The following is a 17,997-nucleotide window of genomic DNA, read 5'->3' as shown; positions in this document are numbered from 1 at the left end:
GGAAAAGCACCAGAATCGAAATAAGATCTACGAAGGAAAGTTTTACTTGTCCAAAAACTTTGTGCAATGTGAGAGGCTGCCATTTTTCTGGGCCTGCTCATGTTTGGAGTGGTCTAAAAGAAAACATTTGCTCCTGTGGTGATATTTGTGTTTTTATTTTTTTTTAATTGGACTGTGCATGACACTGGTAGAATTTTAAACCAGATGATTTAACAGGCAGAAAAACAGGAATCTTTCACACTGCAACATCAGTCCAAACAAAATGGGCTCTGGAGATTTTCATGCCTCTTACTGCTACACCAATATTCTCAACGCAAGGCTGGGTATATTCATTACTTCCCATTACTTGCTTTTTGTAAAAACTTCCCAGCTATGCCAAGTTTAATGGTGATTTTATGACACACATAAGCATTAAAAAACCCCACACCATAAGTAGAAATAATTGAGAGGTACTTATTTGGGTAGAAAACTACCCTTTCCTAATGATATGTAAAAGCACAGACCTCCTGTTTGGTGTCTCAGATCCAGGTTGTATCTGCAGAGCTATTAGGACAATCTCAGCAAATTGGTTTATGAAATGTATGATTTTCTTACACTTTTCTCTAAAAGGTTTTGATTTTTCCCTCTAGGTCCCCAAGCAGTGGAAGCACACAGCCAAAAATTCGAGGTGAAAACCCTCTCTGGAAAATTGTTGTTTTCTGCAGATGACAATGAAGTGGTGGTTGGAGCAGAGAGATTGAGAGTCTTAGGTAAGAGATTGTTCATTAAATCACAGTTTTAATATGCACCTCTTCACATGTTAGCATAGTTTTGCCTGACTTTCCGTCCAACTTGTTTAAAGCTACTTTTGGAGATAAAACCTTGTCTGTCTTTATTGCTTTGAATCTTCTCCAAGCAGCTAATGGCCAGGACTTTCTATCTGACAGGTTTCTTAACTTCCACAGTGTGTTATTTCGCCTCCAGAAAAAATCTCCCCTGGAAGTGGTTTACTTCACTGGCTTAGTGAAGTAGGTTTAAAACCAGTTCTGGAAACTGAACCACTTTATCTCTTGGATCTGGGATGAGGGACAGCAAGGGATAGTTCTAAGGATGTGTCTGTGTCTGCAGTCACTGTGCAAAGCGAAACTTTTTGGTTCCACCACTTTCACCTGCTCCTCCTTCATTCTAAAACAAACATCAAGAGGGAAACCTGCAGTGAAAAATCAAAATTAATTAGGACCCCACATTAGTTCTCTGAAGAGTTTGTTGGCCTTTCTATTTGCTGTCTTTCCTTAGCCCCCTGCCAAAGCACATTGTGCATCTCTGAAATGTCTTCAGCTGTGTTGTGAAAAGGGATAAGTGTCCTGTGCATGGGAGAAAAGGCCAATCTTAACCACTGCCTCCACTTCCCATCTGCCTTTTGAGACACACAGAGCATCTTGAGCTTTCCTTTTGCCTGTGCAGGATCTGCATCCACAGCCATCCTGCCTGCCAGGCTTTACATGGGTGTTTCCCAGTGGAAAACTGGGAATATATTTTGGATCTGGCGCTGGGGCATCCTCTCTTTTTTGTGTGTGTTTTTTTTTAATTGGAGAAACAAAACAGTTGTGTAATTGTAGATTTTAAAACTTATTTGATAATTATATGAAATTACCTGTCTGCAGCTTGAATTTTTGTGTTTTCCAGTTCAATCCGTGCTCTTGGGTTTGTCTTATATGTGCTCAGGAATGTTTTCACACGGGACCAGACTGGGTGTCTTAGTGTTGCTGGCAGTTACACAACAGCACCGCTGGTCTCTGTGGATGCGCCAATATCTGTTTGCTAATGAATGATTTGGATGCATCTGTTCATTCCAAACTGTTCCTTACTTCTCTAGTAAGCTCCTAAAACAGATCAATGAAGGAACATAGAATTATATATATATATATGTAGTATTGTTAATTAATATTACTTCTACATATTACTTAGTGTATTATTAGTATACTATGTATAATCTAAATGGGACTTTCTATCCAGTCCTTAACATTTTTATGCCTTATGTCCTATGCTAGACAGTTTCTGTTTGTAGACAGGCCAGGTGTAGCTCTTTGCAGGTCTCTGGTGTTACACCCTGGATTAGTTCAGTCACCAGCTGTAAAAAGTTAAGTGAGTTTTATACAATAAATGTTGAGCTTCACAAAATTAATAGTATATTTTTTAGCTTAAAGCTTTGAAAATGTCCATTCAAGAGTCTTGCAGTGTTACAGAGCTGGGGGACATTTGTCACAACCCATGTTCTACCACAAATCTCTCTTCACGCTGCACCATTCAGAGCTAATTCATGGTGCAATCTTTGTGCAGGGTAGATGGAGGCAGGAAGCAACAGTTTTTAAGTGTTTTCTTGGAGACCTTAAAATAAGAGAGAATTACATCATTGGTTTAAAAAACCAAACAACCAAAAACAACCAACACACAAAAAAAAAAACCACCCAAAACCCACAAAAAAACCCAGAAACATTTCCTTGCAAGTTGCAAGCATTCCTTTTCAGATTACATACTTGCAAAATTATTGATTTTCAGATACTTTGTGCTTTCAGGAAATGAGGATTTAATTTTGATAGCTATTTTCAGTTTCTGCCTTGTTTTACTCTCCAGAATGATACTGCTGATCACTGTAGTGCACTTTAATTTTTATCTCCAACTGAGTGTTTCTTGAGGTTTCTTTGGCTTTTGCAGATTTATCAGAAAAGTTAGAGTGATACTGCTGGTGATGTTACATGGCAAGTATTCCGATGACCTTGAGCTGAAATGCTTTCAGAGTTCATACTTGGCTTTGTTTTTCCCCAGTTTTGCTTCCCCAATCTAATTTTATCTCCAAAAGTGTTTGCCATGGCTGTTTGCCATGCTGGGAAGTGTTATACCATATGTTCGTATTTCTTCCAGTGTTTTTGTCTGCACTGGAGGCCAGTCTGACTTGTAGTACATAGAGAAATTCCTTTGATCATTTTTCTGGTGTTTGGGATCTCAGGTGCTGTTGGTGTGTGTCTGCCTGCACCCATCTACACCATGTAAATAATCTGAACTTGTTCTTGCTCTTGCTGAACACGTACTTCTTGTACAGGGAAGTGTATGTCAGCAATCTGGCATGAAAGGCATCTCCCACAGGTCAGAGCAGCAGTTCTTGTGGTGAGCTTTGAATCTTGCTAGTGACACTAACTTTTTTCTTTGTATGGTCTTCAAAGTTTATTCTGAAAGTTTGTGCTACAAACTAATGCTGAATCCTTGTGTGAGAAAAGAGGTGCTTTCCTGTTTTGAAATGAACTCTGCTCTGGGTTGCTAGAGGATTTTTCAACACTAGCAAGGCTTGAAAAAGGGAGAAATACACAGAATTATGCATTTAAAACTAATGCAAGTAGTACATGTGCTGACATTCATGGTGCTTCAGAAAGTTGCTCAGCATGGACAGAGTAGATTAACAAATGAAAGTGCTCTTTATTTGGTTTGTATTCAGAGGAATTATTTCTGATTTATAAGCATTAAAAGACACAAAAGACAGAGTTGGTTGCCCCTGCTTTTCATGCATGATGAAATTTAGAGTGCTTCAGTGATTTTATTTGATTTAGTGAGTCCAGTCAAACCAGTCATCATAGGAGAGACTGAAGATGACAGGAACTTCTGTTTGAGGAGAAGGGCAGCCCTTTGAGCCCTTTGGCTGCAGTGAGCTCTGACAACATCTACCCAGTCTTTTCCAGGCACAAAGGGGTTCCCTCCGTCTTGCTCAAAGCTCAGCCACTGCCTTTGTCCAGACGACTCTGGTCAGCAGTGCACTTCTGCAAACATCACAGAGACAAAACTCCTGCCTCACTGGAGAGCCCTGTGGGCTCACAAACACGTGCATTCTGCATAGGGCAGATAAATGAGCTGGTCTTAATTGAATTCATATGTACATGGTTCAGCAGTGCTCCTTCCCCCCTCCTCCCTCCCTCCAGAACCAAAACGTGTTCAGACTGCCTGAAAAATAGTATATAAGAAATACTGTTCCGTTAAAAGAGTATTGAAAAATAACTTTGATATGTATTAATTACAATTTCATTTAATAGCTTATTGAACATTATAGCATTTATAAATAAAAGACAATCATAAAGCATTATTCTGACTGTTAATTAGCTCTATTTATTCTCCAGATTAGTTTTTAAATATGCCCTCTAGATGCCACTTGATACTAATTAACAGTGTTACATTATTATCTCTATAGAAAGCCATTTTTAATTAAATCTAAAGCAATTTAAATTAGCATGAGTTTTTACAGAAATTAAACTCTGGTCAGATGCTTAATTTAGCTTTATAAGACAACATCTGATGACATGCCAGTGTCAGTTCTCCCAAGAGCCTTGACATCTTTTTTTGAGATTATTTTTTGAAGTTTGTTTTCAGGGAAACTTGCCAATATACTCCAGTGTTTAATATTTATGATGCATTTAACCAATTTTTTTAGAGACTAAATATTGATAGGAATCCACATGCATTGCAGTGAGCTGATATAAAGCCACAAAAGATGTGTCCCTGCAGCTTACAGGCTCTGGAAGTCCCTGGGTTTGAGTGTGGAGGAAGGTTTGCGTGGGAGGTGGGATTGCATGGCCTGGGTGCTGTCCCATTACAAATCAACCACGCTTTTTAACCACTGTTAAGATTACCCGCTTGCTTTGCAGTAAGGATAGGATTAATCACAAACCCACAAGGTCTCTTTTCTAGAATAGAACAATACAGGGATTGCTCCCACTTGGGGTCCCTAGAAAATGTGCCTCTCACTTAGACATTTAGATTAACATGGCACCAGCTTTTCTTCTAATGGAACCTAATGATAAAAATTTGGCTAAATCACTTCCCTGTGGTAAATCCTAACTAAACCAGCTGTATTTGGAGTGGGGTAGGATGCCTTTCATCTCCAGAATAAAGCCTGCAGGAGCAGTGTGACCCACCTGCCATGCATGGCAGCCCTCCCCAGCACTGTGGCTGATTAAAATGTACCTTTGATCTCACCAACCCTTCCATGCCCTGCCTTCAAATAATTAGGCAGTAGCTCCATTTCTGGCTTGTAGCTTTTTTCCACTGTAGCATATTCCCTCTGGGCAATGAACCGTGTGGAGCATGTCAATGCTGACCACAAGTTAGACTTTCTGGAATGTTAGTTTGGGAACAATTTTTCTTCTAGTTTCTCTCCAGCTGCCTGGGAATGCACCTGGAAAGAGGAGTCAGCTGTTGAAACGTTACTGGAAATTTATTAATAAGTTTGGAGTAATTAAATCCAAGGCACATTTCCAGCATTTTATTTATGACCTGTATGTTAAGGACTTTGGGGGGTTTAGTAGAGGAACACCAATAATAAAATCAACATTGCCCAAGCTTATAGTCAATGAGATCACTGCATGTACCAACATGACAAGGGAGAGTGGCTTTACACTGAAAGAGAATAGGTGTAGGTTAGATAGTAGGAAGAAAATCTTTACTGTGAGGGTGGTGAGGCAGTGGAACAAAAAGTTGAGTCTGCCCCATTCCTGGAAGTGTTCAAGGCCAGGCTGGATGGGGCTCTGAGCAACACAGACTGGTAGAAGGTGTTGCTGCCTGTGGAGGGGTTGGAACAAGATGATCTTCAAGGTCCCATCCAACCCAAACCCTTCTATGATTCTATGACTATCTTGCAGAGAGGTCTTTTAAATGGGAAAGTTGGGGCTGAAATTTTCTGTTGTTGCAGGCAGAGGGAGGAACCTGCTCTGCATTTGCAGAATGTGAAGTGCTGGGCTTGGTTACCCATGGAAAAAAAAAGCATTTGCAGTGTCCTTTACTTTGGACAAGAGGAGAACATGGATTTATGTGGATGTGCTGAACTAATACACCTGTGTAAGTGGGCCCAGCTGTCTCTAAAGCTTCACATCTCCAAACATTTTCAGTGAGCCTTGTATTAGCTTGATCTGGGAGGAGTTCTGTGGAGCTGTGGCTGCAGTGCCAGCCTGGTTAGAGGGGACTGCTCACATTTCCTCCATATTACACTTATAGTGGCTTCTTGGCATGTTTTTTCCAGCTTATGCTTGCTGCAATAGTTACAGAAGAGTACCTTTAATGACTGTAAGAGTAGTTAGTTTTCATTAAAATATTCCATAAAGCTATTTGACTGGTATCAATCATTTCAGAGGGTGGTGTAAGCAAGAAATTAAACAGTTGCCAGGAATTGCTACCCATTTTTACAGCATGCACCCTTCTTCAGAAGACATTATTTATGGTTCAGGACATGCACTGTTGCCCTTTACAGCAGCCATTACAATTACAAAATGGCATTTTGCTGATGTGTTTGTGGCAGAGGGAACAACTTTGGTAGCCAAGTGTTGAAATCAGGCCTGACCCAGAGAGAAAACAGAGTTTTCTGGTCTCACCAGTGAGTCTGCTGCAACTTTATGCCTGAGGATTAATGCCAAGCTGGAATATTTGCAGTGTGGATTTTGTGTGCTTTCCTGAAAAGCACATCCTTACTACAGGTCTGTAAGTAGCTTTTTCAAAGGAAAAATGGCGCTACAATACATATTTATTAGGAAATTGAAACATTTTCCTACGGTGATCCTTTTTCTTTACAAAGGCTGTGGAGAAGAAGGTGCCCCTAACCAAAGCTGACTCTGTGCTGTTGAGGTGTGGATGGGGGACCTCACTGGGATACCTTGCTGTCCTTATGGAAACAGACACTGTTCCATCAGGCTGAGGTCACAGGCCTTTCCCAGTTCACCCAGGTGCAAATGAGTGCCTGCTTGTTTAGGCTGCTTCAAAGGCATCAGTGGCTCCAGAACTCTCTTCTGTGCTCTCAGGCAGAGAAAAGAGAGTGCTACAGCTGGCTGCTCACCAGGCTTGGACAGGCATTTGACCTTTTGCTGAAGATGTATGAACTTCTCTAGGAAGCAGCTACGAATATTTAGTAATGCACTGCCCATAGGTAATTAGTCAGTAACACTAATGCACTCCCGGAGCAATTGCCAAGCTGTCGTGTAGTCGTTGGTCCCGTGGAAAAGAGACAGGGAATAAAATGAGGAAAGTAGGGAATTGTGCTGACAAATGAAGTTACCAGATTTTAGCACTGGCACTAGCAAGACTGGAAACAGCTTCCACTGTCTGTAGCATTCAGTCGTGGCAGCAGAGTTCTGTCAGATTTCTTTGCACTCACTGCAGAGCTGTGATGATGGAAAAAAATTACGTTTAGCAAAATTAGGGAGTTTGGGGTGGGGGTGGGGGGCAAAAACATATGTTTCCTATCCATGGTTAAAGCTACAAGAAAATTCTTTTTTTGCTCTCAGTTAGAAACTGTGCTATTGCTGTATCCATGTAGAAGTCAGGTGTCACAAAGTGATTTAACCTATAATCAGCAGTGATAGAGAAATAGAAAGCTATATAGAAGAAAAGAACTGATTTGGTTGAATTGTTTTGGGTCACAGAGGTTGAGCTGGGATTTTTGAATATTTTCTTCCAAATAAAGTTTTCCTCATATTCTGCAAGGGAAGAAATTAAAATTACACATTATTGAATGAATATTTCTGATAACTCTGCTACCTTGAGGGCAAGAAGTGTAGACACTGTTGTTCATTCTTTTTAGTGGCAAATCCAACTAACATTGCACTCCTTTTTCAAAATCTACTCACCCAGATTGCAAACTTGCCTTTTCTTGGTGAGAACAATTTGTGTTGGGAGGGAAGATATACTGAGGAGTTTTCCTTTTGTTTGCTTTTACTTTAAAGTACATTCCAGGGAAAAGGATAGCATTTATGTAAAGTGTATAGGCTTTGAGTCTAGGCTGAAATGTGTGTTCAGATTGCGTTACCTTAATCCTGTTTAAGGAAAAAGAAGAATCATCCACCGTCAGATTAATATTGATTAAATGTCACAAGGATTATGAAAGAAGCATACTGTACACTGAAATCAAGTTTAAAAGTATGGCAGATTTATATTTTATTTCCTAAGTGTCTTCCCCAGCTGATCTGTTTGAAGCTCACAGAATATTCTCCTTGATAAATTTCCACTGTGTATTCCTACTTCAGGTGCCCTCCTGAGTTTCTTTGCAACTTTGCACAAGAATGTCAAGAGCAGCTTCAAAGGAAATCAGTGATGACATTGCTATTGTTGAGCTGCAGAAAAAGTGTTAAAGGACCCCAAAACTAGCCAAGAAGGAAATATCTAGAGGTCAGCATAAGCTGTAGCAAACTTTCTTTGTATGTCTTTTCTCAGTTTGGATGTGAGCCCGCCTGTTCTTTTCTGTTATTCTCTTTATATTTCTCAGACATTCAGCCTCTGAAGTGAGGCTGCTGAAGATGGTGTGTCTAAGGCACATACATCACTAATGAGCCATGTGCTCATCTTAGAGCTTGCAGTTCTTCTTATTGTTTGCAAGTTTTCCAGCTTAAAACCAGGCCCCATTGATTTCTTGGGACTGTGAGTCAGAGAACTGTTTCTCCTCCACCCGGCAGGGCTGATGGAACTGGAGTCACAAGGAGTTCCTGTCTGGCCTAACTCAGCCACAACCCAGTTGAGCCGAAGGGTTGGGTAATGCCCATGTGTGTACAGTGCCAAGACCACATCCAAAAAATTTTAAATAATTTCTATTGCGGTTTTATTACAAATGCTTTGCCGATGCTGCACATATTTCATTATTGCCATTATTACTCATGATTTCTTGGTTGCCTGTAAAAGAACAGCTCCCCAACACTTAGACAACAAAGGCAGACAGACAGACCTTTGCAATGAACTATTTTTATACAATCTTAGAAAGAAACATGAATGAAGCTTTATGGCTTTTGTTCAGTGCACTGGCTTAACCTAACTAGGCTATTATTGTTGGGCCCTGAAATGGAGCTCTTATTGATTTCAGATTTGATGGGATTCAAGGGGAGCAACAGCAATTACTATGTTCACCCATTTGAAAACATAAATTAGGGATGAATAAGGCTTTTAAAGTGAGGAATTAAAAGAAGCAGTCGCAAATAATTTCTACCTGTATCGTATTGGATTTACTTCCTGGGCATCTGTTTGCACAGACAGTCTTCTGAGTGTGTCATGTATTACCCTGATGAGACCTACAGAGGAGAGAACCTCATCAGATGGGTGTTTTCATGAACAAATTTCTGAATGTGTGCTGATCAATAATAGTGGGAATAGAGGTAGTTTATGGAGATCACCACCACATTACACATTGCCTCTTGACTTGAGCTTGAAAAAATCACAGCAAATCCTTCTCCTCCCCCCTCATGTGCACAGTACCACATAAGATATGCTTAAGCCAACTTTGTCACCATGTTTGTCAGAGGGCTCTGAAACCCCAACTTCATTAGAAAGCAGTGATATACAACACTAAAGACACGCTGCAGGTCTGGAATTATTACTAAAATAATACACAGAGTTGGAAAGAAATGTGTTGTCTAGTAAGAAAAATGGAAGGTATGGAATAGCTAACCAGGTGCATCTGCACCTGAGCGGAAACCTGATTTCTCTTTGCGTTCTGTTCACCCCCAACTGCTGTTCAGCTGATTTTCACCTACCCTTGACAGCAGGAGCTTCAGTCAGTCTAAAAATACCTCTTATCTCATTGCATTTGGGCTCTTCTCCTTTCTCTTCCAGCTGATAGCAGGGGAAGACCAGAGCAAGTTTTGTGCAAGTTTTGTCAACAGTGTCTTGCCATGATGGCTGGAGCCAAGTTCTGACCAGAGGGAGCAGGGATGACCCTTGCCTTTGCACCAGGGAAGGTGCCAGGATAGTGCCATGCAACTCAAGTACTTTGGCAGCACACAAACAAAGCAATAGGCAGCTTGAAAAGCTGAAATGTTGATGCCCACATTCCTCTGGTTGGATCTGTTGCTGGTTAAGATGCACGTTCCTGCTGAGATTTGTTCCGATCTTCTGGCATTTGTAGCTCCTCCATTCCCCATGGAGCTGCTGGGATCCAGCCAGCATGGAGCTTACACCAGCATCTTTACCTTGGTGGGGTATAAGCAATTTCTCAGTCTTTTCTCATAAAGCTCATGAGATTGATCAACCAGCTCCACATCTTGACAAGGAGGGCTGATGCTTCCAAAGGCACTGGGTGACAGGAGGCTGCACATACAGAACATGATGTGTGTGTTTTGTTTCAAGGCAAAACAGGGATAAAAAACCTCTTTATTTTATGCCATGTCTTGGATTCATGTTATAGAGCAAGATAATTGCCAGGCAGAAGCTCTGCAGAAGAAAGGACAGTGTCTTCCTGTGTAAGAGCTGGAGCTGTTCATAAGCACTGGAGGCTCCTACAACAGGTACAGAATGGGAAGAGGGAGGTGAGAGGAGATCCAGAAGCTCCAGAAGATTACTTGTAGTCATCAAAACCACAACCAGGCTTGTCTCCTGGATGAGGCAGCAGAATTCTAGAAACCACTACAGCCAGAGAAATTACAAACAGACTTGTTTACATAGTCTTTCTTTCGAGTCTCACATAAAAAAAAAAAAGAGAGAGAGAAAGAAACAAAAAAGAAATCCCCAAACCCTGAAATTGAACTGTAAATATTCTCTTGCCATAAGATTCTTGATTTTTGTTCTTGAATGAAGTGAACACATGCAGGGGTCTCTGACATTTGTGGCCTCACACCTTATGCATTAGAAGGGGGGGGGGGGGGGGGAAAGGCAAAACCTCCAAATAGTCTTTGCATGAATCTTTATGATGATTCAAAATACTTTAGGTAGATCCTGTCATATGCTTTATAAGTTTGTGACTGATTGTGTGGAATTAAGTTACTGGGCAGAGAACCAGCTAATGGAAACACATTGATGAAATGATTTTTGAGGGACATTAAATGGAACTTAAAATAAAGCTGAAATGGCTTTATGGATTTTTTGGTCAAACTGTTTATGAACATTTATCGGTGGTAAATTACACAGTGTCAGAAGAGGGAATCAGTAGGTATGGCTTTAATAGAAGTCACCCTGATATAATACTGTGAGAAAGAATAATTTATTGCCTAGGGATGTACAGTATGTTTAAATACTAATGATATTATTGTTTTCTTCTGTCTTTGACTGTTTATAGATAAGTTACCCTTAGCAGCAGCAGAGAGCCTCATATAATGAGAAAATATTTTCAGTACTTTGCAATGAAATAGAAATTTTCTATTAGGCATTTGTCATGGTAGATAGAAAATGTTTTAATAACAGATAATTCAGGAAGCAGAAGCTGTGTTGTACAATAATAAGTGCAATTTACCTTCACTTTATACTCCATAAAAGTGAAGGAAGGATGTAGTACTTTGATTGAAAAGGGAGGTTGTAGCGGCCGATGCTTGAACTGGTGGAGCTGCATGTTGATACTGTTTGCTGAAACCCATCATTCCTCAGGTAGAGCACAGTGAAAATAAAACTAGAGGAGTGCAAGACTAGAAGGCAATTGCTGGTCTTGCAAATATTGTCCCTTGGTTTTGAGACACCGCGTCTCACAGTCTGGAATTTGTCAAATCTGTTAGATTGTCCGTCCCATCTAACTGAAAAACTGCTCCCATTTTACTCCTGTTTTGGCTAGAAAACACTTACTTTTCCTTCCAAATATATTTGGTACCAGTTTAATGCCACTTACTCTCATATCAACATTGGCTTATAGCCAGCAGTTCTTTTTCCTTCATGTTATTTATCCACCTAATGTATTAATGCACAGCATGCGTATCCTTCCCTAGCCCTCACTGCTAAGCTACAAAGGCAAGTCCTTCCAGGCTTCTTTTGTAGGATAGACTTTTCCTTTTGTGCTGTCATGACAGTATTTCCTTTCTGTACACGCTCCTCACTGGGGATGAACTGGAGAGGCACATAATAGTTCAAGGACTCACTGATGATTCTTAAAATAATGTGATTTTTTTATCATGTTCCTGTTAGACTTCCCTCACGCCTTTCAGTTTAATGTCATGTTTGCCTTCCCTTTGGCTCCTGTGAATCATGAGTAGCATTCAGCTTTTATTCAGGGTTATTCCCATCCTGGAAGCATGGAGAAGAAATTTTTACTCTTTCTAAGCACGTGACTTTGAACTTCATATTTTTAATCATTTTTTTCTCCATGACATCCCAATTCTCCTCCACAGAGCCAGAATGGCCCAATTCAGTGTCAGCTGCACATTTCCCTCAAACTTTCCTTCTTTTTTTTGCCAAAGCCTTTAGTAACAGTTGGCCTCAATGATCTTAAAGGTCTTTTCCAAAATAAATGACTCCATGATTCTAAAACCACTAAATGAGGTCACTTCCTCCAGCCTTCGCTTCCAACTCCATCCAGCACTGATGTTATCATGCTGGGGACTTCCACAGCGGCCAAAGGCAGACTTTGACACAAATGTCCAGTGGAGTTGAATTAGTCCAGGGCAGTTGTTTCCTCAGGAGCTGCCAATGCCCCAGGCAGAGACTGAGACTCTCCAGCACAGAAAGGAGGGGGGCCAGGGGGAGGGGGCACATTAGATGTCTACAAAATTTCCAGTAGCACAAAAAGAAGAGAATGGTTCTTTACCAAAATCATCAGGCAGCACAGTGTAACCAAAGGAAGAACTTCTCCAGAGTATTTAATTCATCTATCAGCCCCCTGCTACAGAAATGGGAATGCTTAAAATGAGAATTAGGGGAGGTGAGGAAAGTTTAGCAGTGTCTCTGCACTGGCTGCGTGACAGCCAATCAAGGAGTCCCTCAGCTGCTGACAGCCAGAGCCAAGGGAGGGATGTCTCAGTCCTGGTCCCTCAGCATCCCCTCATGGCTGATGTCCTACTCCATGACAGGGACAGGTGGCCCTTTGGGAAAGTTTTAAAGGAAAGTAATAAGAAATGATATTGTCAGGGCAGGAAGCCTTGTCAAGGCAGGCAGTGTTCACTTCTAATTCAGATCAAAGAAGAGTAAAAAAAAGGTTTGGAAATCTCATTCCTTTTCCTAGTGGATAAAGGACTCTTTCATGGATCTGTGGATAAAGGAGACAGGAAAAGAGGGTTTAAGAACTGTGTAGGGAAAAGAAAACAAGGAGATGGAGGAGGGAAATAGTTAGCTCTTTTATTTTCAGCCTTGCTGAAATAACTGCATTGGAGTTTCACTAACCTTGTTTCCAAAGTTACTTCCTGCATTTAAACTAAATAATGAAAGCCTGGAAAACCCCAAGTTTAGAAAGTAGCTAAAGTTTCTCCTTATTTTGCAGGCATTTCTGGTTATGTGCAGTTCATTATTCTGGGCTTTGCATGACTTAAGTGTCTGACTTAGGTGTGTAAAAATGAATTAAAATTCCCAGGATAAAGTCACCATATGGATGGAAAGGGTACAAGAATATCTATGTGCATCTCTCCAGCTATACCTCCTTATCTTTCTTCCCTCAAAAATCACTGTTTTATTATGCAGAAATGTGCAGGTTCCATCTTTTGCTATGTTTCATTGCAAAGCCAAGAGCCAAGGTGATCACATAGATAAGCAGAGACTTGAATCACTTGGGAACTGTTGAGTGGTGACAGATCTGAAAGTGATAACCTTCATGGCTGGCAAGTTACAGCTGCTTATGACAACTTGTAACAACGAAGGCTTATAGTAAAGCTAAGAGCTAAATATCAGTATTGTGCCATAGGATCAACTACAATACCCAAATATAAAGATTCAAACTTTAGACTGTGTTTATCATCTTTGAGTTTACCTTGGTTTTCTGTAGGTTAACAAGAGTTGGGCTTTTGTGTATAAATGTTACAGTGCTTTTTTCCGTTCTGTTGTTTTTTTCCTTTAACACAGCAGGACAGCTCAGTTATTTATTTCAGTGCAAAGAAAGTGTAGCCTTATTGAAGCCATAGGTGCTTCTCCGTTACAGCAGAAGTTACAACAGGGTGTTGTCTTAATATATTTTGCATCATTTTCAGAACGTTTGTTATTCCACAGTGGTGACTTCCAGACTGCTCATAGGTAGCCATTATAATAGCACATGTCACAAGAGGTCTCAAATTGTATACATAAAAGTTCTCATCAGATCTGTAGATCGCACAAAGAGTTTTATCAAAAAAAATTAAAGAAAGACAAAAATGCCAATGATGCTGTCTGCATGCTGACACTGAAATTGCTGTGATGGCTGCAGATAATGAATGGCTAATTGTTCACAATGAATCTGAAGACAAGACCACAGGTTTAAATTTAAGAATATAGGTCATACGTGCTTGTTGGCCTAGCAGCTGTGTATTGGAGAACATGGGCATTAATTTCTAGTACACTCTGTGTGTAAAGCAGTTAGTACCACTTTTAGCTGTGTTTTCACTGGAAGTTTCAGTGGGAGCAGGAATGTGATGCTCTGCAGCATAGAGAACCAGTGACAGCCCTTGGGGACTCCGGTGTTCCAACAGAGTATTTTTAAAGTGGAACAGGTTCAGAAAAGAGCCATGAGAATTCCAGAGAACTTGCTTCACCACAATTGATTCAGAAAGCCCACACTTTTGAGAGAATCAGAGCAGGTTGGGGTGGTTGGGTCACCGTTGGTGTCTAGCTACAGAGGATGGAGACTCTACTGATGTGGGGTTGATTGGCTGGCACACACAAGAAGATTTAGTGGCTGAGAGATGAAGGGAGATCAATTCAGATTAGACTCACATTTCAGTGAGAACAGTTAGTGGAAAGGCTTATGAGAGGATGGCAGACAGTATGAGGAGAGCATGTCTTTCTAGGGAAGAGAGACAGCATGATTCAATCACAAAAAATGGACCCAGTTTAGGGATGGCTATGCAGGTGGCCAGGAAGAGGATTGCAGTGCCAGAAACTTAGGCAGGCTGTTCATAGTATCCAGCAGTTTACAGTTCATGATCTGAAGAAAGTCAGCAAATGGGGGGAGTGCTGCTTCCCCACCATCTTTGACAGAAGGAGGAAATGAGCAGAAGTTAAATGACTTCTGGGTCACATATTAAACTGGTGGCCAGGCTGAGACTGGAGCAGAGTCTACTTGTGCTGCACTGCATCAGGTGGACACATCCCTCCTTTTTCCCCAGGCAGGATCCCAGCCTGATCCAGGATGCATTTTCAGTGATAGAGCCAAAATTTTCTTTTCTCCTTTGAGTATCTCTGAGAGCCCAGCAAAAGAAATAATGTTGTCACAGGCATCCAGGTTCATTAATGAGGGATGCAGCTGGATTAGATTTCTGGTTAGCAAAGGGTATCTTTTCTAAGCTCCCTGCATCACTTGGGTCAGCAAATTCTTCCCACAGTTGGGGTGCAAGCAGCTGCTTCTCTAGCCAGAAGTGTAGCTTACAGGCAAATCCCAGTTGTAATCAAGAAAATCAATTGCAGATGATCAAGGTCTGGATCTTCTGGGGACAGAAGGGATGTGCAAGAGAGAAATGGGATCAGGCAATGGGTTAAATTGCACTTAGATATGATTTTACAATCACTCCCCTGATAACAGCTTATAATGTTTACAATTTGTCTTCTGTTTTGTTTTGTGATTTCAGGAGCAGAAGGCACAGTGTTCCCTAAATCTATAGAAACTCCCAATGTCAGGGCAGACCCCTTCAAGGAACTAAGGTAAACTTTGGAATACACTTTAATGGTAACTCAGTGGAGCCTTGTTGGCGTTGTGCATTTTGCTGGGCATCATTTCTACTTTTGCATAAGAGCTTGGGGATTCACTATGAAAGGCATAATGAAGAGGATGCCATGGAAGAGAAGGGACTTGACATATTTACATGTCATATGACTGAGTTAAAGGCAATCACAGGTTGTGAGAGCATCGTTTCTCTTCTGTAACATGCTCTGTGTACCTTGGGCTCATGATTTGGAGAACAGAGTCTTCTTTTTCTGGTTGTGCAGGGAGGTACTGAAGTCTGTGCTGGGTCACAGTGAGTAGCAGCAGGCAAAAGGATAATGCTCTCCAGTATTATCTGTCTTGCAGAAATGCAAACCCTCCCTGGCCTACACAGGGTGTAGCTCTGCATGTATGTAACTGCTGACTCTTGCAGAGGTGCCACTTGCTGACAGCAATGTGCCAGGAGGGAATAAACAGCACAGCTCCTGGGAACCAGCTCTGCCTCAAGCTATTGCTGGGTATTATATTTATTTTATTAGAAAAACAAAAAAGTGTGTCACTACAGGTTAGTTTGGATGACTAGATGACTAGTCTCTGAAAAGAGACTAACCATATGGCCTAATAAATTATTGACTGAATCTCCTGATATCTCCTGACCAAGAGAGCTGTAGGGGTTTGCCTCAATACTCTAATTATCCTTTCTTATAAAAAGAGAGAGAGAAAAACTTGAAAAAACTCTCCAGAAGGATGTCTTGTTCTCAGATCTTGGGTTACAAACTCCTTTGCTGGGAACTGCTGGGGATGAAGCAATCTTCAGGCAGCTGAAGTTGTGCATGAGCGCTGCAGATTTACTGCAGATGCACAAGGGTGGGAGAGCACCTCTTATAAACTCTCCCTGCTCTGATACCAGGGATAGTTATGGACCAGCTAGATCATCGTGGAAGATGAAGAATAGCCTGTCTGTCTTCCCCGGGGTCTACCTCTATCTTTTAGTTTCTTTCAGGAAACCTCTAATTGTTCCCATTTTGCACTCTGGGGATCATATGTCAGACAGCAAGTGTGGTGGTATAATTCAGTTTGTTATGAAAGTTTGTTCCCTTTCTCCATGCAGTGACTTTAACCCTGCCTTGTGGTTTTCTCAATTTTTATACACTTCCTTTAAAAAAAGAGGAAACAGAGTCTTTGCTCAGCTTGACATGCAGCTGCCAGGACAGCTCCAAGGTTTGCTGTGGTAGAAGGAGCCCTGTGATGGCAGGGAGGAGCAGGGCAGGGCACACATACCCTCCATTCCTCTGGGCAGAGCCAAGCAAATGAAGGCATCAGTGAGTGGGTGGATTTCTAGGTGAAGTCCAGGTGACAAAGACTTTCTGGCACAGCCCATGTTTACTGACATTTTCAGGGGGGAAAAAAAGAAAAAAGACAAGATCATGGTTAGAATATCTGATAGCATCTCCATAACTTGCAAAGCCAGGTTCTGTTTTGGATAGTGCAAAAGAGATGCAAGATTTAGATCTAAGTTTGTGGTTACTTAAGACTTTTCTAAAGATGGAAGGGGAAAATAATCCAAATAAGTGTAGGATGTCACATTAGAGGGGACAAATGTGAATTAAAATGGCCTTAATCCTATTGAGTATGCTTGTGTTCCAAAGAAAATTAGGCTAAATGAAATTGAGATGAATTAATGGCAGTATCTATGCAAGGGGTTGATTCAGCATATTTGATTTGCTTTAAATTAATGTTTTTATTTTACTATGTAGAGAGCTGTTAGGTAACTGACTTCTTTTGAAATTAGTGAACTGGATGAAAAAAATCCTGTAAAAATCTGTTGGTGTCTCTTGTCATTTTTTGTTTGTTTGTTTGGTTGGTTGTTTTTTAAAGGAAGATTTTTGAAAAGAATTTACCTTGGAAAAAGTCCCCCAGGGTCCTAAAATATTTTGTGGGCTTCCGATGATTTTATCTTGGCAAAAATAAATGTTTTTCCACCACCTTGAGAAGAAAAGAGCCAGTGGTTGTACTGTGTAGAGAAAGCAAGGCTTCCCAAGAACAAATGCTCTATTCCTCCCCAAATCAAGAACTGTCAATCTGCCTCAAATTGTTGGATCACTGGCTGCTTCGTAGGGGAAATGGTGCCTTTTGGGGGCAGTACAGAGTTAATAGCGAAAATAATCTTACTCTGAGGGGAGATTTTTTGGTTCCTTCCTATTTTGATAGCAGTGTGTGTGCCTAAGGTGTCCTTTTTGCCTATTTAAAAAGATGCTGCAGTGAAATGGCACTGATGAGATGGCAGCCTATGGGTCCCGAGCTGTCAGACATTGCTGGGAAAGCAGCATTGAAAATGCACACTCAGTAGCTGGCTTGACTCTAAAAGACCTTTTTCTGTAATAAATAGTGCAAACTTTCTTTCCTCCTTGGGCTGAAGTTCTCAGGTGGAAAGTGCACATTCAGCTGCTGCAAACACCACCAGCCTCCATCGCTCTTCCCAGACCACACAG

The 17,997-nt window shown here is 41.0% G+C and overlaps 1 protein-coding gene across 5 annotated transcripts in view; it reads left to right on the top strand.

Moving 5' to 3' along the window:
* SGCD (sarcoglycan delta) overlaps positions 1-17,997 on the top strand; it is a 218,125-nt gene that overhangs the window by 149,711 nt on the left and 50,417 nt on the right. For all 5 annotated transcript variants that reach the window (XM_071570080.1, XM_071570078.1, XM_071570079.1 and 2 more), the window contains exons 5-6: positions 630-749; positions 15,432-15,504. In XM_071570080.1, coding sequence (XP_071426181.1) covers positions 630-749; positions 15,432-15,504 — 193 coding nt within the window. The remainder of the gene's footprint in view (positions 1-629; positions 750-15,431; positions 15,505-17,997) is intronic.

This window comes from Pithys albifrons, chromosome 15 (assembly GCF_047495875.1).
Source record: "Pithys albifrons albifrons isolate INPA30051 chromosome 15, PitAlb_v1, whole genome shotgun sequence".
NCBI classification, from domain to species: Eukaryota; Metazoa; Chordata; class Aves; order Passeriformes; family Thamnophilidae; genus Pithys; species Pithys albifrons.
Note: the sequence above shows the minus strand (reverse complement) of the source record. Positions and strands in the feature narration are given on the sequence as shown.